At 47.4% G+C, this 20,499-nt stretch overlaps 1 protein-coding gene across 1 annotated transcript in view; it reads right to left on the bottom strand.

The window, feature by feature from the left end:
- The window catches only part of Usp43 (ubiquitin specific peptidase 43), a 62,227-nt gene that overhangs the window by 17,771 nt on the left and 23,957 nt on the right, over positions 1-20,499 (bottom strand). Inside the window, exons 4-12 of the mRNA XM_055594389.1 lie at positions 19,412-19,504; positions 17,759-17,894; positions 14,140-14,275; positions 12,548-12,683; positions 9,153-9,264; positions 4,932-5,035; positions 2,894-2,971; positions 1,986-2,112; positions 1,554-1,902 (exon numbers count right to left, since the gene is read on the bottom strand). Coding sequence (XP_055450364.1) covers positions 1,554-1,902; positions 1,986-2,112; positions 2,894-2,971; positions 4,932-5,035; positions 9,153-9,264; positions 12,548-12,683; positions 14,140-14,275; positions 17,759-17,894; positions 19,412-19,504 — 1,271 coding nt within the window. The remainder of the gene's footprint in view (positions 1-1,553; positions 1,903-1,985; positions 2,113-2,893; positions 2,972-4,931; positions 5,036-9,152; positions 9,265-12,547; positions 12,684-14,139; positions 14,276-17,758; positions 17,895-19,411; positions 19,505-20,499) is intronic.

Genomic DNA, 20,499 nt, shown 5'->3' with positions numbered 1-20,499 from the left:
ACACACACACACACACACACACACACACACACACACACACACACACATGCTAGCCATTTCCATTCCGAAATCTCACCCCATTGATAGCTTGTAGTGTTGGAAAATTCCTAAGACGCGGGTGAAAGAATGAGGGGTGTGTGTCCTAATCTTTCATGTACCAGGATGGAAACCTCTAAGATAAATTAGGAACTGAAAAAGTTCCAGCTACAAATTTATATACACAGTATTCAACTCTCGTGTCTAAAATGATCGAGGGGGCCCAGATGCACTGGCTCATGCCTTTAATCCCAGCGCTCAGGGAGGCCGAGGCAGGCGGATCTCTGTGAGCTCGAGGCCAGCCTGGTCTACAAAGCGAGTCCAGGACAGCCAAGGCAACACAGGAACACCCTGTCTTGAAAAAAAAAAATGAGTGAGAGGGTGAATTTTTTAACTTTCTATTGGTTCTCTGTGAGCTTTACTCACGCACCCCAGTCGCATTCATCTCCCCTTCTCCTGGTACCTGCTCTCCACTCTTGCAACCTCACCCCTACATCCCCCCCCACGGAAACAAAAATCTGGTCGTGGAAGCTGTAGTGTGTCACTATGTGTTTATGTTGTGAGTTTTTAAAGTTTTTTTTTTTGTTGTTGTTGTTGTTTTAAGAATAAATACAGGGAAGTTTCCAGAACTGAAGGCCAAGCACAGTGCTTCACTGTGCTTTCACACACAGGGGGTCAGTGTGTGAAATTCCAGGGCACTCGTGATAAAGGACCTGAAAGCTTCCAGAGAGAAAACCAGATCCCAGACAGAGGAAAGGAAACTGGCTGCCCATCTCCAAAGCAAAAGCCTCTTCCTCAGCCCCACCCACCGTGGAGCGTGGCTGTCTGAAGACTATGGGACAGCATCCGTTGACCCAGAAGCCCATGTCCAGCCAGGCTTCCAGTCAAGAGTAGCAGTAAAAGCCTTTAAAGACAGTCACTACTCAAGCGTCACACTTGCACTGCCCTCCCTCAGGAAGTTTCGAGAAGGTGTGCTCCCGTAAATGAAGTTGGAGATGACGGTCTGCGGTGCTCTGCATGGACAGCCTCCTACTGCCACTTCACAGAACCAGCAGAATCCCTAACTGTGTTCTAAACGTTTATTCTCGGAGTCACAGATAAATATTGCTCTACCCCTCACCAAAGAAACGCCTCTTGGCAAGAGACAAAGACCAGGAGAGAAAACTGCAGCTGATCAAGTTGCAGAGAGCAAGTGACCATGTGGTACCCAGACCCAACGTTGAATCTTGAATGAAGGCAAACAGCACATCTTGGCTCTGGCCCTTGTATTTGGTGTGTCTGGAAATACGAGTAGTCACCAACACCAAAGTGCAACTATCCATGCAAGTCACCAGCTTCCCGGAGGCCTTAGGCACCGTCTCGTTTTTCCCTGTGTGCAGTGGGTGTCAAACCCACCACAGGGAATGGGGAGAGTGCTGGCCTTCGAGAAGCACCAATTCCGGGAACCCCTGCAGCTCTGGCTGCAGCCGAGTCGCCGGCAATGGCTGCCGCACACGGAGAGGCATGGCAAGGCTCACCTGTGTAATGCCCACCTTGCAGACTGCCATGGTGGTTGCAGACGGCGTACAAGTCGTAGAGGAATTCCAGCGGGTAGCTAGTGGGAAGGCAGATCGGCTGCTTCCAGGAGGGCCAGGGGCCAGGCCCCGCCTTGGAGTTGGTGCTCCTCCGTGCTACATGGGGAGCCATGTTGAGTCCAGACAGCGGGAACCTCACCAGCGTGGAGAGCTTGTTCCTTCGCTCCCCAACCTGACAGAAGCGCTTCAGGTGGATGATCAGGATGTCGGGCAGGGTCCATAAGCTCAGCTTCACCACGCCCTGCTGGAGGACTTGGCAGTGAGGGCATTTCCAGGCATCGTCCTGGGCCAGCTGGAAGGGAAGCCATCAGGACCGTGAGACCACCAATGTGCACACAGGCAGCCAGCCAGCCCCCTCCCAGCCAGGGGCGGGACCTGCTCCTCCTTGGTGTAAGACTGAAAACATTCGTCCAGGGTACAGCTGGGCTGCTGGTGTGCCTGCTGCTGCCGCCACACGCTGTCTGCATCCTGGACCCGTTCCTCCTGAAGGCTCCCAAACAGGCTGGATGGAAGGAGAGGCACAGCACTCAGAGCTCTCCCTCCCAGAAGGACCTACCTGTCTCCACACAGAAAACCTGGGCAGGGCATCGGACAGGCACGACTACCCTTCCCGTGGGTTCCTATAACTTCCTGCACCCCTGATTTTGCACTCACTCTTAGGGAATCATCCACCAGCTCCTCAAAATTTCAAGTCCTAGGCTTTCCCAACTTTGCACCAGCCTTAGTAGCTGGCAAGAGATGAGTAAGTCCTCGATGGACTGAAACGTGTCCTCTTACAAAGTCTAGCTGATGGGCTGAGGAGGTATGAGAGCCAAGTAGAGTGATGAAAGCCTAGACTCATGCCAGCCAGCCTGGGTTCAAACTCCATCTCTGTGCACATGAGCTACGTGACTTGTACACTGCCTAACCTCTGCGCATCTCAGTTTCAGCAAGTGGACAACAGTAGTGATAACCTCACAGTCCTCCCACATGGGGGCTGACGAAGATGAAACCAATAGCCCATAGGAACTAAGTGCTCCAAGCAGAGAATGGGCCAGGCTGAGGGTTACATGAGCACTGACTACTCCTAACACCCCTACTGACCCCCGTCATGATTGCCATGCCCATCGTGGCTGTTTACAAAGACTAAGTTCTCTCAGAGGAATGGGGCCCGTTATATTGAAGTAAGTGTGTGCAGGATCTTATATTCTAACTAAGGGAAACTCCAACTGGGCCCAGGAAAGGTTGGTAGGTAGAGGCATGTCCCAGCCAAGCTCTGCAGGAGTAAAATTCCATTAACTCACCGATCTGCAACAGAGCTATCCCATTCCACAGCCAGCTTGACATGAGGAGGGCCTCCTGGTCTCCTGAGGTGCAAAGCCCTGAGGAAAGAATGAGGAGACCTGTCAGAAAACAGCTTCCTTCCCACAGCTCTCAGGGCTCAGCAGCCAGCCTTGCCCCTCCTCCCCAGCGGAATACCCCGAAATGACTTCAGACCACACTGAAGGTTCCTAAGTCAGCTGAAAGCCTTGCATTGCCTACCTCTCAATGCCTTGTACTGACACTCTCAGGAGCAGGAGCTCTAGGCCTGCTTAGCTGTTCCACCGAAGGCCCCGATGCCCCTTCCATGTCTACGGGGCACTTACATATTGCCATGGTCTGAATATGAAGTGTCTCCCACAGATTCTTAACAACAGCTGCTGCCATTATCTTTAAAAGGGAAGCTTAGCTGGAGTAAGTCACCGGGTGATCCTTATCTCTAACTGCTTCCTGTATCTCTGTTTCCTGGCAAATCCAAGGTAAAGACTCTCCTCTGTATGCAATGTTCTGCCTCACCACAGGCCCAGAACAACAGGGCTGGCCACCATGGACTGAGACTATGAACAGAATCAATCTTCCCTTCCCTGAAGGTGTTCCCGTCAGGTACTTGGTCAGAGCACTACTAAGCCAGACAAACACCCAAATGAGCCTCTCACACAAAAAGCCAGCACTGATGAAGGCCCAGGGGAAGGAACATCCCCACCTGCAACAATGCAGAAGGAGCCCCCTGCAGGCCCCAAACTCTTCAAGCCCCAAGGTCTGCAGAAAATCTCAGTGAGCAGAACTACAGCTACCCTCAACTTCTGGGGTTCCCCTCCTTTCAGAAAAGAACAGGAGGCATAGAGGAAGGAAGTGGAGGGTAGGGTGGTGTACCCTGAATCAAGAAGAGCGGACACAGTAGTGGCCAAGCTTACACCAAGATACTGTTTAGGATTTGTCTCCTAAACAGACTGTCACCAGGACATTCAAGATTGTGGACTCACAGAGGACACAAAGCGCGATCGCGCACGCTTGCTCAGAGTGCACACAGCAAGAACAGCTTCCATCCCTTATTTTCAATATATTATGCGTTACTTGGCCCTACTGCTCTCACGCACTCTAACTTCCTCTCGTGGACTGGTAACAACCGACTACAGGCTGGTCCCCGCCTATGGAGCACATGTTGAAGAATGTAACTGTCACCTCCAACCCTGAATGCCACAGCGCACCTTCCTCCCCAGTAACTCCTTTCCTGTCAGACCAGCAGGCCCTGGCTGACAGGGCTCCTCTCTCCCTAACTTATCAGCTAAGGAAGGTGTATCAGCGGAATATTCTGGGGAGGCTTTTCAGGTCCGCCTCTACACTCTGAACTCAGCAGCTCAAGCTGCCCAAGCCAGGGAACCAGAGAACCTCACTGCGGATTGTGTTCTACGGGAATATCAACAAACGTCATCAGGTCACTAATACAGAGACTAAAGCCATGGCTGGACACTGCGCCAGTCCTGAAGAAGTCCACACAAGGCTGCACCATGACAAGCTATTGAAGGGACATGTGGGGCATCACGAAGTCGGAGGCACAGGCTTGTCAGCCACAGTGGCCTTATCGCCTAGCCGTGGTCCACGTCCTTTTACAATTTAGGCCCAGTGATCCAGTTGTAGCATCCTCCTCCACCTCAGAGGGCCACTCATTCTAACTGGATCTATTAGCATGACCTGACCACATGACCTAACCACGTGACCTAACCACATGATGGGTGCATCAGTTAGACGAATTTGAAGGCAAACTCAGGCTTCTCTGTTCACCAGCTCGGTAAGTCTGAGCAAGTTAATCGCTGGTAATCTCGTTGCTCCCTCATCTTTGAAGTTGCCATTCTTGGACATGGGGGTGGGGTGAGGAGAAGGAGTAAAAATGGCCTACGGACCCAACAAGGTAGCTGGTTCTAGAGAGGAAGTGATAAAGAATGGCTGGTATTGTCAGTAACTTGATTGTTAAGTCGTCTTCTTTGGTAAGCCTAGCTCAGTAAGCATGAGCATCAGCCTTACCTGTCAACTGCCCAGTGACACAGGGGCCGGCTGTCCTGCGGAGATAAGTAGCTGCAGGCCAAGGAGAGCCCCACAACCCGGATGGAGAACAGAGTCCCCGGGTCCTGCCATGACAAAAGCAGAGGCAACTGTTTATTACCCAAGCCCCGTGCTGAGCAACTGCGTCTGTGACAGGTAAGTGCAAGCACTTTTCTCTGTAGTTTTTCGAACACTCTCTCAATAACCTGGATTTAAAATGGAGAGATCCTAAGGCTTTGTTTGTTTGTTTGTTTGTTTGAAGATTCAGTCTTTTAATACAGTGATCTAACGTCATGCATGATCTATTGAACACAACCACTCACACAATGAACACTGTACCCTTAAAAACAAGTGTTTAACTGGAGCAGATACTGATACAACACATGGGAAGAAAAAGTAATTTTTAATTAATTATCGGTAAATAGTTAAACCTTCTCTATGGACATGCTCAGCATCACCACAATGAGACAATGTATAAAACGAGATCATACACATGCTTCTCCACACACATGTAGGTAACAAAAGCACTTTAGACGGTTGCTACTATCTGTAAATATGAAATGTGAACCAATGAACCAAGACGACAATGAGCTGCCATTTAAACCAGAACAACTATATTTCTATCTGTATCCTAATTTTAAAAGGGGAGACGAGAAAGTGTTAGTGAGGGTGTGAAGAAGTAGGAACCCACGTGGCTGGCGGGCAAAAATGTGAAACGGTGCTGTGGAGATCAACTTGGAGCTTCTCACAAGGCTGTACCTACAGCCACTGTCTCATCCATTAACTTCACTCCTAAAGCCACCACGAGCTAGGGGAACTTCATGCTCATGCTTGCAGCAACATTGTTCCCTGTAGTTAAAAGCTGGGAACGACCCACATATTGGTAACAGACAGATGGATAAACGGAAACACAGCGGATATGCATAGCTCAATTTCTCCCAGGCTTAAAAATGAAGAAGTGTGAAACAGACAGTTTGGTGGCAGAGCACATTCTAAGCAGGCTCTGGGCCTGACCCCAGAGTCATGCACACACAGATAATAAGAGCCATCATCCTGGTCTCTTCCCTGAACTGCTTCTGAGCTTGGGAGAGCTTTATCACATGCCAGGCCTCACACAGAGAGCTGAGGCATGGAGGGAAATCTGGCACATGCTACAGGTATAAGGTGCTAGTGGGGAGGGGACGGGGGTTCTGTTATTTTGTTAAATGGGTATGGAGTTTTTGTAGGAGGGCTGTTTTTAAAAACTGAGAGTACAGCAGCAATAGTTACGCAGTATTGCAAAGGCAATTAATGTATTCTTATGAATGGTTCAGTTACATTTTTTTTGCCAAAAAAATAAATCGATGCAATGTGTATTGAAATAAAGAAATTTCGTTTTTTAAGCTGTCACTCAAAAACTTGGCTACAATCAAAAAAGTAATAATAAAATTTCCTTCTAAATTAAAGCTGACAGCAGACATCTTTACTTACAATCGTGGGTGAGATGTATGTCAGAGTCTGTCAGGCAGGAAAGAACTCCTAATTCCAGGAAAGAGCATTGGCCAGAGCTTTGGAAGACCAAAATGTCCAGAACACGCTGAGACAATTATGAGGGGCCTCCTGTGGCTGTGGCAGCTGCCATGTGCAAGGCTCAGGCAGTGCAGGGGTAGGCTAGAGCTCTGTTCTGATGTCACTGAATTGTCTACCCGTGTTTCTGTTGAACACTCGGTCGGCAGCCTATTAGGAGACAGGGTCTTGTGAGGGGCCCTCGGGTTATTGGAATGTCTTCCGAAGGAACTCCAAAACCCTAGTTCCCCAATTCCCCCATTCCCTCCCACCCCACTACACTTGAGATGGGACGGTTTTGTTCCATGTCATGCCAGCTCCTGTCATTCTCACAGGATCTGAATCCGTGTAAGCGCCATCCGTGTATTTGAACCCCCAACACACGGAGGTCCGTAAGCCTTTCTTCTTCGTGAACCAGTTTATGTGCGTTTTAAGTGCAGAGCTGCCACACTGACCAGCACAGGCGTGGAGATCAGTTGAACATCTGAACAACCCTTGCACAGGGTCTGCCTAAGACCATCTGCACCTTAGATATTTACATTATGACTCATAATGGTGGCAACGAAAATGATTTTATGATTGGGGTCACCACACCATGTGGAACTGTATTAAAGGGTCGTAGCACTAGGATGGTTAAGAACCACGGGTCTAGACGGTGAAGTTCTGGGAATTTCCCTAAAATTCTAAACTATCCTAAACTATTATCAAAAGAAAAAAAGAACCTCATGTATCCACCGATGACAAAGGTACAGTGTGTGGCTAATCTTTGGCTTTGACAAGACCAAATTAATGGCTGGAAGGAAGCCTGCTAGCCTCAGGGGCTTTGATTCAGGTTGGCCACGAAGGGTGTATGTATTCTAAGAATGTTAATCTCAACCTGGGAGAAGCTTTTCCTTGGTCGGTCCTAACTGACTGAGCTTTGCTGTTTGCAGAGGGAGGCCATCCATTAACCAGACCCCAAGATCTACACAGAGGCAGCCAACCCTGCATAGGGCTGAGCTCACACACCCAAGTTTATACGGTGACCATAAAGGAAAAGCTTCTTCAGTGATGTCTTTTTTCCCCCCCATAATTCATGCAAATTAATTCTTTCTAGCAGACGGCTCGTTTCTGGTCCTCTATTCTAGGCTAAACAGATTCATTTCAGGGCCTTCAATGTATGTTCACTACGCTGAATATATTCAGTTCAGTTTTAAGAACTCTGAATATACTCTCTTCAGAATCATTGCCACATGGAGACAATCTTTAATACACAGTATGCAAAGCAGTAAGGCTGGGGGCTGGAGGGCTGGCAAGAGATGGAGAGCACTTGCTGTCATTTCAGAGGATCCAGGTTCAGGTCCCAGCACCTACATGAGACAGCTTTCGACAATATGAAACTCTAGTTCCAGGGAGTGCATACACGAGGTATACAGACAAGTAAGGAGGGGCGCGCACGCGCGCGAGCACACACACATACACACACACACACACACACACACACAGAACAATAATTTTTTAAAAGGAGTATGAGGTAAGTAGGAGGGCAACCGTGCTGAGCCCATGGTGCCGAGATCACACTGTGCCCAGCTGCATACCTACCAGCAAGGCAGGGAAAGCATCCAGGGGCAGCTGAGGCTTCCTGCATCGGAATTCCGCTAGCCTCGCTGTCGGTTTGATTAGTTCTTAACACTGAAAGAGGCTATAAGGACCCAGAAGCAGAGGTATATACCTGTGACAGGGTAGGGAGCAGGGATAGCCGGGGAAGGAAGAGGCAGCTGAAATGAATGCCCACATGAAAGCGGCTCCCGCTCCTTTTAACAGTCCATAGCGCACAGTCTGGGGGACAGCCGCCGCTGTCACTACATTGCCTGACCTACTTGTGGAGAAGCTCACTTCTGATTCAGGCTCTGAGTACGGCAAACACATCCCTTAGACATAAAGGTCTGGACAACTACAGCGAAGGTCTTTAACAAGTTGCTTTTTGGTATAAACCCTAAATTAAATGGATAGGGATGTGGAAAGAAACAGGCATTGGGAGAGATCAGCTGTAAAATGGTCCGGAATCACCCCACTGAGAGGCTCTCATTAAACAGTTTCTGAAACAAGAGTCTCAGACTACGGACACAACCCTTCCCCCCCAGGGTGGCTTCTGACACAGGTTTTATGGTAGCTGGAATTCAATGGGCTTCAAACTTCTTTAAAAGTTTTTGGGAAGACAAGAAAGTATTTTTTTTTCCTTGAGTTTTTCAACTCAGCTTCTCTTATTTTATTATGTGGATTTTCACTCATGGATATTGCTAGCCTCAGCTATCAATTTTCAACACCACCAGGGCTGGCAAGATGGCTCAATGGGCAAAGGGACTTGTCACCAAGACTGACAACCTGAGTTCAATACCTTTTAGATGTTAGATTTGTAAGCTACAACTTACTCTGTGCCTGCCCCTAGCGACAACTGTGGAAAGTCATAAAAACACTAAGTTGAGAGTAATACCCCAAAAACTTTATTTCAGTGGTCCTTGTAAAAAGTGTCTCTCCTAATGTCAGAGCTAAAAACAACACAAGCCATAAAGTGGTAAATCCTTGCACATAAACCCCATGCACGCATGCGTGTCCACTCATACACACCTATACACATACCTAAGCAAACACCCAATGCATGCACGCACACAAACCGACCTGTGCAGGGGCCTCGCTCCTCATGAAGCACCGAACCTTGCTGAGAATACACTGTTGAAGCTGGGCCCAGGAGATGGTCCTGTCTTCCCGTATCAGGAATGGCGGCCCAAACCTGAAAATCCAAGGAAATAAGTTCTTTCCACAGAGCAAACGCCAGTGAGAGTCATGGATGTTTCCTTCCGTCTGGTTCCTCTCCAGCGGATTAGTGAACAGTTAAGAGCCAAGAACCACATGGAACTGCCAGTTGCTTCTACAGGCTACACGCATAAGCTATAGGGCAGACGGTGCCAAGGGACAGGCTCCCACAGCGAACGACAGAGGAAGGGGCTGTGGGAACCAGAGCAAGGCACCTGGATAACACGCCGGTGTCCCATCTCAGGAATGTTCTCACTGCTGCCAAGGTTTCCTCATCTCAAGCCGCTGAACGTCCAGCAGTGGGCTGGTCGGATAAACCTAGGGGCCCCAGCGCTGCCACAGGCACTGTGGCTGAGAGCAGATCTGACTGGGTAACGCTAAGCTGTTGAACTAATATTGGCAAAGCTGAGCACAAATATGAAGGGATCTGTCTGGCGTGGAAGGGCATTGTGCGGCCACCGAGCAGACAGCTCAGCTCATCAACCTAGTCCTGCGGGGTGGAGCGTTCGGGGTTGCTTCCATTATGTTGTTATTTAAACAATGTCGCTCAGGCCAGCAACTGCACATATTCTTGGACACGAGCCAACCCTCCACTACGTGTGAGCAATTGTTCTCCTGGGGTAGAGGTCCTATACACAGAAAGGCAGAGGCAATGCTACTTGACTTACCTCCAAAATGCCCTACAGAAAAGCCACGCCGGCTTACCAGCAAAGCAAGTGCCTTTACTCAGGTTCCCCGATAAAGAGTTGTTGTTTGTTTGATCAACTTGACCAATAATTTCCTTTATTATTGCTCAGAACAGGTAGTGTAGATTTCCTTAGCAGTCTGAAGAACTAGAACAGAACCTCGCTGACGCAGTGAGAATTCTGTCACTGCCAACGACACTGAATCTTTTACCCTATGCATATACTTCTGTGAGCTTACTAGGAGACTCTTTCTCTCTTTTTGAGAGCTGGGTTTCCTAAGATTGATGTGAATCCTTCACATTCCCAAGGCATACATTCTCTCCCTCTTTTTTTTTTGGCCTTTAAGTTTTACATTTGGTTTCAGTTTAAAATGTTAATTTTTTTGAAACATAAGCCTCCTCCATCAGGGCTCCCTGTTTTATGTGCTCTAAAAATAGCCTCTTCTACTCACAGACATAAGAATTCTACCCCGTGTTGGTGTTCTGCTTTGTCTGCTTTGCTGAGAAGGGGGCTCACTCGAGGGAACGCCAGCACACTCACCTACACCGATTTCTCAGGGAGCTGTTCGTGGTAACTTTTCTGCGGTTACATTTTTAATTGACTTAGAATTTTTATGTAAACATTCAGAAAGAATGATTTAAAATAATATTAAAAAAAAAAAAGCAAGTGGCTCAGCCTTGATTGTTGGATGACTCATCCATCCCTAGGACTACAAAATGTCATTTTATCATATAGTAAATACCCAAAGATAACTTGGCCTATTTGGCTCTGCTGACTGTTTTCGTATTCTTTTACCCATGTCATAACATTTCAACAGTTAATTTTTTATTGAGTTTTATATCACACTACACAGCTATGATTCTAAGGGTCAGGTTGGAGACTGAGGCAGAAGGATCATGACTTTGAGGTCAGCCTGAGCTACACAGGGAGTTCAAGGCTAGCCTGGGCTACAGAGTAAAACCCTATCTCAAAAAAACCAAAGTCAGTAGTAGCAGCGTCATTGATTGTCGGCCTCTCTCACCCTCCTTTCCCTCCTCCCCCAGTATTTTCTCGTTACCCCACCACACTTATGTTCCCAGGTGAACCTTAGAACTGTTTTTTCCAACCTGAGCACGTGCAGCAGGACTCCTACTGTGTTTTTATTTTGCTTACATCGCACAGGAGGTCGACCTGGGGCCTTGTACACATGAAGCACGTTCTACAGTACTGAGCCACACTAGAATTCCCTCAACGTCTTTTACAATTTAGTTTGTGCATATATTTTACCTGGATGCATGTATGTATGGCACAGGCATGCCTAGTGTCAGCATAGGCCAGAAAGAATGTCGGGTCCCCTTGGAGCGGAGTTAGGAAAGGTGGTCAGACACCACGGGATGCGAGCAACCTAACCAGGTCCTCTGCAAGAGCCCCAAGTGCCCTGAACCACTGAGCTATCTCTCCAGCCTCAGGATGCTTTAAATACTTTATCTGCATTTGTTGGCACATGATAAATATATAATATATATAGGATGCGATGCGATGTTTCAATGCATGTATATATTGTAGAATAATCAAATCTGAAGGCTACATCGCCCCACACAGTTATAATTTCCTTTCAAACACTTAATCTGACATATATCAGAAAGCTGTCTGTTTTTGAATGTTTATAACATAACCAATTGGCTTCCTGAACCCTTCAATTAGTTTGAATCACTTTCCAGTCATGTCTTCTGGACAGACTGTCAAACAGCAAACAGTGGTATTTTTTATTTCCTTTACTTCCACCACCTTTTTTTTTTTAAGTTTATTTTTCTGTTTTTATTTATTTACTTATTTTTCCAGAGCTGAGGACCAACGTAGCTCTACCACTGAGCTAAATCCCCAACCTTCCGCCAGCTTTTAACTTCCCCCTAGCGATGGCTCTCCCATGTAGCCACGCTGACCTGGAACTTGCTACATGCATAGCCAAGGCTGGTCTCACAATCCTCCTGCCTCAGCCTCCCAACTAACTGGCATTACAGGTGTGTAGGGCTACGCTTCACTTTCCGCTTGTAGCCCGTTTTCTGCTCTGGGCAGCTGCTGCTAGTCCTCGTGACATGACAGGAAGTAGTAGCGTGCGGGCAATCACAACTGCCCCCTGCAATTAACGGGAAGCCTCTGATGTTTAATTAAGGATGGTCCCAGCCATCTGCTCAAGGCAATTACAGCAAATCCTCTTGCTCAGAAGCCCTGTGCACTCATCTACTTTATGAGCGCTGGGAATAGATACTTATTTTATGAAGTTAGAATTACTCTAGACAGAATCCAAGCATAGCGTCCAGCCTGGTGGTCCACCCCAGTAATCCCAGCGCTGGGATGTTAGAGACAGGAAGGTCAGGAGTTCTAAGCCAGTCTTGGTTACCTAGTGCATTTAAGGCCAGCCTGGGCTACATGAGATGAAGAAAGGGAAGGAAGGAGAGAGGGAAGGAGAAATAGAGGACAAAGGAAGGGAGGAAGGAAGGGAGGGAGGGAGGGAGGGAGGGAAGGAGGAGTTCTGTTAAGCACAGGTCTACAAACCCCACTTAAAACATGAGCATGGGAGGGAGACTCACATACCTGCTTGCCTGCTGCCCGGACCCCACCAGGTTGCAGAAGAGGATGAGCACCCTATTCTCGCCGTGGAGAGGTGCCAAGAACCGGTGGCTGTCTCGAACTGCCAAGCGTGGTGACACTGATAGACCAGGGGGTTGAGCTGGAGGAGAGAATGACACCAGAGCACCACTGGGGAAAGGACACCAGAGGACCCTGAGGGAATATGGTGATGTTCTTGGCACCGGGCAGACAAAATCCATATTCATATGATATGATTTTTGTAGCTGTTGTCAGCCAATAACTTCAAAAGGACGGGACCTGGGTTTGCTTAGCAATTTTCAAAAGCAATCTGAAAAGCACCCTCAAAGTTACTAGGATTGCTTTTTATGTCTCCATCCAGGAGAACTTTAGAGCATCCCCTACTGGGGATAATAAAGGAGAGGGCCTCGCCTAGCCTTTAGTTCCAATCAGTTCTGAAATACTGGTATTTCTTTTTCAAGGAAAACATGTGTTAGCCGTGGTTGACTCTGAAATGAGGGCTTGCTTTCCTGAGTTATAGCACAGTCAAGGTCAATCAGTGTTTTGTTCCAGATTACATGGCCCAGTATTCTCCTGTGGATGAAGAAAACATCAAACATCTGCTTCCCACAGCTCACGCCCAGGCTACCTAAGGACGTAGGCTCAGAGCGCAGGATTCGTCTGAGGTGTGGCATGTCACCATTCACAGTGCCAACTCTGGAAATACTACGCTTTTCCCTACTACCCATGCCTATGATAAAAAGACTTGTAAATCAGGCACAGTGAGAGGATAATGACAAAAAGCAATGAAATGGAATGGTAAGTTACTATCTTAAAGGTTACTTAACACCCATCAATTAAATGGGGCTGCGGCACGAGTGACTATTTGACCGGCATATGTTAAGCCCCAGCGCCACAAAACAAAGACGCACATTAGCAGTAGAAACTTTTGAAATTTTCCATTTAATGTCTTTAGAGCATAAGGGAAGGAGATAACAGGAATGCCAAAAGAGAAATCTAGGGCAAGCAGGAGCTGCTGCGTGCAGTGGGGTCCTTAAACACGGGCTCCTAAAACTGGCTAATTGTGCTAAAATATACACAGTTGTACAATAAAAGTTAGGTTTAAAAAAAAAAAAAAAAAAGGCCACACTTACCTGTCAGAGATTAACACATCTCTGAAATATCTTTGCCTATCTACAGCTCTGCTGGTAGAAATCTAACTCCAGACAGGGAGGGAGGGCCATGAACTGAAGCAAAGAGGACTACTGCAGCACCTCAGTGTGGCCCAGGGAAAACATCAGTCCCAGCTTGATCTCCAGATTCATCTGCAGATTCTCCAGCTTCCCCTCAGGCCTTCTCAATCAGAAGCTCTGAGGAAGGGGCCCAGCAGGCAGCTGTAAGTAGTTCTCTGGGCAATTCTAATATTCATTGAGATTTTAGTATCAGTCATCTGTAGATAAGCTACAGAGGAAGTGAGCCTAACAATTCCAAGTGTTAAAGGTTAAGGTTTTCTGCCTTAGCACTCTGAGTCCTTGAGACTCATAACTCATGATTATGTCATGACAAAGTCACTCAAAGCATGCAAGGCACTACTGTACCTGGGAGCGTCCCCAGAGCAGGTGAGGGAGGGGCTTGGAAAGCATACACGTTATCACCGTCTGCAATGGTATTCAGGTCCTCTTCATCAAAGAATGACCGCTGGAATCCATTGGGATACAGTTCAACCAAGATCACCTGAAAGGAGAAGGATCATTTTCTCAAAAAGAACGCAACAGATAAGAATTCAAAAACAGGGTCAGCGAGATGGCTCAGCAGGAAAAGGTGCCTGCTGCCAAGTCTGATGACCTGAGCTTGATCCTGGGAACCCACATGACAGAAGGAAAGAACTGACTCCAGCAAGCTGTCCTCTGGACTGCATATGCACACATGTGCACACACAAACACGCACAGACACAGACACACACAGAGACACACACTAAATTAACATGAAACTAAAAAATAAAAACTCGAGTCTTAAAACTCATTTCTCCTTTCCTTCCAAGTGCCTATGTATTTTAAAATCATAAAATATAGCAAACACAGTAATATTAACCACAGATATCTTGACTGCAACCACACATGAAATTAAAAAATCTAAAGTTTTATACCTAACTAACCTACCACATCACAGGTAGAATAAAAACACTTTGGATGAATAAAAACTGCTTTTCCATGAACAGTGTTCAATTAAGAAGGCTTCAAAACTTTTGTTAACTTTTTTGCTAACTTTTCTCACATAATGTCATGTCTATAAAAACATGTTCATGGAATACAGAAAGGAGTGCTTTGCACTACAGAAAATAAACCTGGTGGCCCAAAAACCAATGCAGCACCACAATATACACATTACACAAAGTCCATTTGAGGAACATCGGGAAGTTCCTGAAGTTCTGGTAAAAAATATATTTCAGGCAAAAAACAAACAAACATATTTTTAAAAGAATCGAAGGCAATGGTACACATTAAGTTTAAAACTTCACTGTCCATTCAAACCATAAGACTATATAAAACTGTTTAACTGCTGATATATTATTTGGCTACGTGCATTCTCCACCATCGAAATGATCTAATCCATACCAGATTATATAAAGGCAGGTTTAATGGATAAAGCTTTAGGGCAGGTTTGCTGGTCCCAAGTCAAGGGGCCAGGGAAATTGCCGTGGGAAGGTGGACAGAAAGGAGGGGGAAGAGAAGGAGGGTATGCATGTAGAGAGAAAGACAGAGATAGAGAGAAAAAAGGAGAGACATCAAAATGACCCTGACCTCCTCCAAGGCAGAGGAAGGGGAAATATTGTAAGTACAGAACAACAACAACTGCTATCTTACCATCAACGATAACTTTCTTTGGAGGGGGTCAGGGTCAGGGTCCAGACAAGTCCTCAGCACATATCCCTGCCTGGCCTGGAATCTGTTCTCTTGCCTCAGCCTCTCAAGTGCTGGATTACAGGCGTGAGCCACCAATGCCCCGCCACCAGCTGCAGTAATACCCGAACCAACCGTGTAAGAAAGTGGAAGCATACCAAGATCTTTACACTGTTTTGAGGAGATAACATCAGGCAAGTGTTTAGAAGTCAGAAGAGAACTTTCCAGACTCAGTTCTCTCCTACTGCATATGCTCATGGTATCGAACTCAGGCCATCAGGCTTGATGGCTCACCATGTGAGCCATCCTGTTAGCTGCACTAGAGTTTATAAGGAAAATATGCACTAGTTTTCCCCTGTGTGAGAGTTTCATGAAAATCCTCGAGATGGAGGTAAGGGCAGGGTAATGAGAGCCTCAGTAATCAGGGCGGCTATATAAATATGCACACACAGCCTTAAGATGTGAATACTTTGTCGCTTGTGTATTATGGCTTATTTAACAAAAACCTTATGCTGTGGACACGTTGGTTTACGATATGTAAACTGGCTTTTGTTTTAGGTGTAGGATACGGGACTGATTCAGATTGTCAACAGCAGCAAACTATTTACCTCATGTGGGCTCTGAGAGGGACTCTTTGCTGCAGGTAGTTTAAACCTGAGGACTCTGGAGAGAATAAATGCCAGCGCCCAGAGAGAAGGGGGCTCAGAGAAAGAAGGCTGCTGGTGCTTCCCCCGGCTGCTCCTGGCTGCTGCTGCTGCTGCATCAAAGAAGTTGAAGATCTCCTGAGAAGAAGATTGGACTTGCCCCAAGGAACCCGATGACCCTGAGCAGCAGGAAGTCGCCAAAGGAAACTACACCCCTTCTCCCCACTAGCCTTCTTTCTCTCCTACCCGGTGTTGGGGTGTCAGGAGGGATTGGGATGGAGAAGGGAGAAAGAGATATTAAGAAGTGTAAGTAAAATAGTTTAAAAGACTAACGCCAATAACCTTAGACACATTTTTGTTTAATTTTAAAAGGTTACACCAGGTTATCTGGGAAGCACGAATTTCCCGCTCTTATAGTTAAAGAAATGGAAGGCTGCCGAATTCCTTATCCAGTCCAAGTCAGAGAGCTGAGGCACAGGTGCGTCCCACTAGAACCCCCTCAGAGCCCCTCTGTGATGTTAGTGATAACTGTCTGGATTCGGGATCGCCATGGAAACATAGCTGTAAGTGCCCGCCCATGAGTATGCTTCTAGAAAGGTTTAGCTGAAAGGGAAGCCCGGCCACAAATGTGATCCCACGTCCTGGGGGCCAGGCGGGATGCAAAGAAGGCAAGCTGTGGCCCAGCATGCATCTCTCTTAGCTCCCAGGACTCTTTAAAAAGCAGAATCAAGCTGAGCATGGCAGCTCACACGTATAAGCCCAGAACTCAGGGAGGAGAATTGCCACAAGGGTGAGGCCAGCCTGGGCTTCGTGGTGAGTTCCACACCAATCTAAACTACAGAGAAATATCTTTTCTCAAAAAGTAAAATAAAATAAACAAATAAGACAAAGACAGGTTTGGTGGTACATGCCTTGTCATCCCAGCACTTGGGAGGCTGAGGGAGGAAAAGCATGCGGTCAAAGCCAGCCTGGGCTACACAGGGAGGCAGTCTCAAGGCAGGACAGAGTTATCCGCCTTCTCCATCTTCCCTTCTGTCACTGACCTGTAGTGTCTGCATCTCACTGAGCCTCCCTCTGAGGATCGGGAAAGCGTAAAACCACGTGAAAACCACGTGCATTCTGATCCCAGCTTAGCCACCTCCTTGCTTGTGTAGCCTTGGACTTCTTAACCCCTCTGAACCCTTTTCTTCATTTCCAAAATAAAGACCTCTGCAGTATCTTCTTTACAAGACCGGAGAGGATTAACTCATGGGATGGGCCGAGTACTGTGGTGCATGCCTGCAGTCTCAACACTGGGGAGGCTGAGACAGGAGAATGGCTACAATTTTAAGGCCACTCTGGATGGTGTATAGGGGTACCAGGCCATCCAGAACCACAGAGTGAGACCCTATCTTAGGGTGGGAAAGGAGGGAGGGAGAGACACACAACTAGAGGAACAAGCAAAGAGCAGCACCCTGCACTTAGCTGCTGCTGGATCGCAATTACCATCACCTTCCGAATGGCAAAGTGTCTCCTTGTTAATAAGGCAGGGAGAAGTCAAGGGCAGGTCACCACAGACACCAGGGGGCCACTAATCAAACAGAAGCCAGTGAGTCATGCTGGAGTCATCTGGGCAGCTGGCCCAGGCAGCGTTCTGTCACCCAGTGGCCAGGCCCCAGCCATTCCAGCACACCTCCTCTGCAGGGACGCCTTCTTCCTCTGCAACCATCTTCCTCAGGGCTGCCACTGTGCCAAGGATGGGCACAGCCAGGCCAACCCGCAGGAACCGCTGGCTCTTAGAAGGGAAGACCAAAGTGACACTCAAGAATCTGGAAAACACAAAGGGAGCCAAAATCCTTAAAGGGCTGACAGGAACTGTTACCAACACCATAGGGACTGGCTTAGCCCTTAAACATGATTTGCTAGTTGGGTCCCTGCACTTGAGGTGCCCTGCCACTAGGCAGCAGGAAAGAGACAAATCGCCCAAACTGCTTTTCCAGATCTTTAACCATAAAAGGGTTTTGAGTGGCAATCACACCACAGAGATCTCTGATCTCATGATTGTAACAGTTAAACAAATAGTATTTAAGAAAAACCAAACACAACGGCCCCCTGCACTTTATTAAACAAAATGGCTACGCTGCTTCTTTTAGAAGAAATGGACCTTACTGGTGAATTTCTCCTCAATGAAAATGTCCTCCTTTGCCTCCCCTCACAGTCCCAGAGCCCACTCCTGGGGGAGACCGACTGCTGTGCTGCAGTAACTAGCCAGGTCACAAGCTGGGATCAGAACCTTGGAAGCCTCATAGTTCAGACTCCTCGGGAACAGCCTCCATTTTCTGACGCCGTCAGTGGCAGTATAACTGGTGTTACTGTGTAATGGTTACGCCAGTGGCACTTAGGCATGGCAGCTCTGAGCGGAGGGAGCCGAGGCTGTCGGATGTGGCTCTGTGAAGGAGCCCTGGGCACTGCTGGACCTTAAACATGCAGACATTGACAGCAAGAGCTAGGAGATGGGGCTGAGGAAGGTGGGCGCACAGTGAAGAAACACCTTCATCTCTGCGCCCATACTGGCTCACACGCGCACACTCGCCAACCTTCCCCCAGGGCGCTGGCCTGGCCAGCTGTGTGGATGGCAAAAAGGGCTTCTGGGAAAGGGGCTGTCGTGCCAGTCCCTTGCTTTCAGACACAGCAGCTCACCGCTCGCTCACTCACTCCAACGTGGGCTCTCTTCTCATCTGTATCACACAAGCCTTTTTTCTTTCTCCTCCTTTGCTCCTTCATGAAATCATTTCCCTATAGTCAAGTACAGTAAGTAGCTCATGCCTACAGACCCAGCACTTGGGAGGCTAAGGCAGAGGGATGGCCAGCTTGGGCTACAGGATGAGATGTTGTCATTAGTTAATTGATTATTAATTAATTTTCAAAAAGGCTTGCGCTACAGAATGAGTGAATGAATGAAAGAAAAACTTCCCATACCTTTATTTAAAAAAGAAGGAACAGGATGTTGAAAGAGCATACAGCAGGGAAAAGCACATGGCAACAGATGCCCCTGTCTGACTGAAGTGGGACCTGTGCCAGCTCCTGAGTAGGCCAGAGACCCAAGTCAGGACACAGTGTGGACTCAGCATGGACACACACAAGCATCCTGTGCCTCAGATAAAGAATGGGCACGCCTTTCTCTTCAAGTGCCCATTCAATACCTGAGGTCACCTGATTCGTAAGACTGGTCTCTAGAGAAACACTAAGTGAAAAATGGCAGACACAGGACCAGAAAGTGCCCAGGAAAAAGGTATAACGGGTCAAGTAGAGCGGGCATGCCACAACACTCAGGGCACCCACATACCTCGTCTGGCGCAAGGGGATGGGAAGGGACACACACAGGAAGGGGTCGAAGGTGTTGCTTTGTTTCAGGCAGTGAGGACAAGTCAAGGAAGATCTGTGAAGGCAAAGAACAGAGATGAACGGTAATCACGCTTTCGTAGCTTGATGGTCCCTCAAAAATCTAGATATGGAATTACTATAGCATTTTCTTTTCAGTAATACCACACAGAATTGGAAACATGTGTCCAACTAATTACTTATATATAAATGAACCTTGCAGCCCAGTTCACAAGTGGGAAAACAACCAGACTATCCAGCAGTAGATAAGAGGTAAACAAAATGCGGTACATCCATGCTGTGGAATACAACTCGGCCATAAAAAAGACACAGTCCTGATACCTTGAAAATACTATGTCAAGTACCAAAAAGACCCAGATACAAAAGGCTACCTATTGTATCTTTCTATTTATATGAAATACCTGGAACAGGAAAGTCAAAGAAACGTAATACAAGTCCAGTGGTTTCGAGACACTGGGGGAAAGGAAAGTGGAATTCTAGAAGCTGGGAGAAAGGGAACTGGAATGTGACTGATTTCTGGGTACCAGACTTTCGATGACTACCCAGCACTGTGAGCATACATGCCCGTGGCTTGTACATTTTAAATGTATAATTGAGCTTGGTGTGAGCGCTGAGACAGGAGGAATACCTGAGCCCAGGCGTTTGAGGCCAGAATGGGCAACACAGGGAATCTTGTGTCAAACGATAAAATTAAACGGATAACTTTTAAAGTAAGTGGCTAATTCTATGTTTCAGGACTTTCCCCTTTTAAAGGAGGAGAGGAGGGAGTTTAATCTCATGTCTCGGCATAAAGGATGGGAAGAAAGAACACACACCAGCTTTCAAGCCAAAGGGGTATCAGGACCTCTTTATTCCTAGTTCTTAGCTTCCCTGAACCCCCAAAACATACAATAGCTTTTTCTGAAAATTTTATTTAATAGGGAGGTTGGAGGGCATGGCACAGTATACATGTCAGGTCAGGAGACAGTTTCCGGGAGCTGTTCTTCTTCCATCATGTGGGTTCTGGCACAGTATACGTGTCAGGTCAGAGGA

This window comes from Psammomys obesus, unplaced genomic scaffold, assembly GCF_907164565.1.
Source record: "Psammomys obesus unplaced genomic scaffold, mPsaObe1.curated_primary_1811, whole genome shotgun sequence".
NCBI lineage: Eukaryota > Metazoa > Chordata > Mammalia > Rodentia > Muridae > Psammomys > Psammomys obesus.
This window is presented reverse-complemented; position numbering and strand designations above follow the sequence as displayed.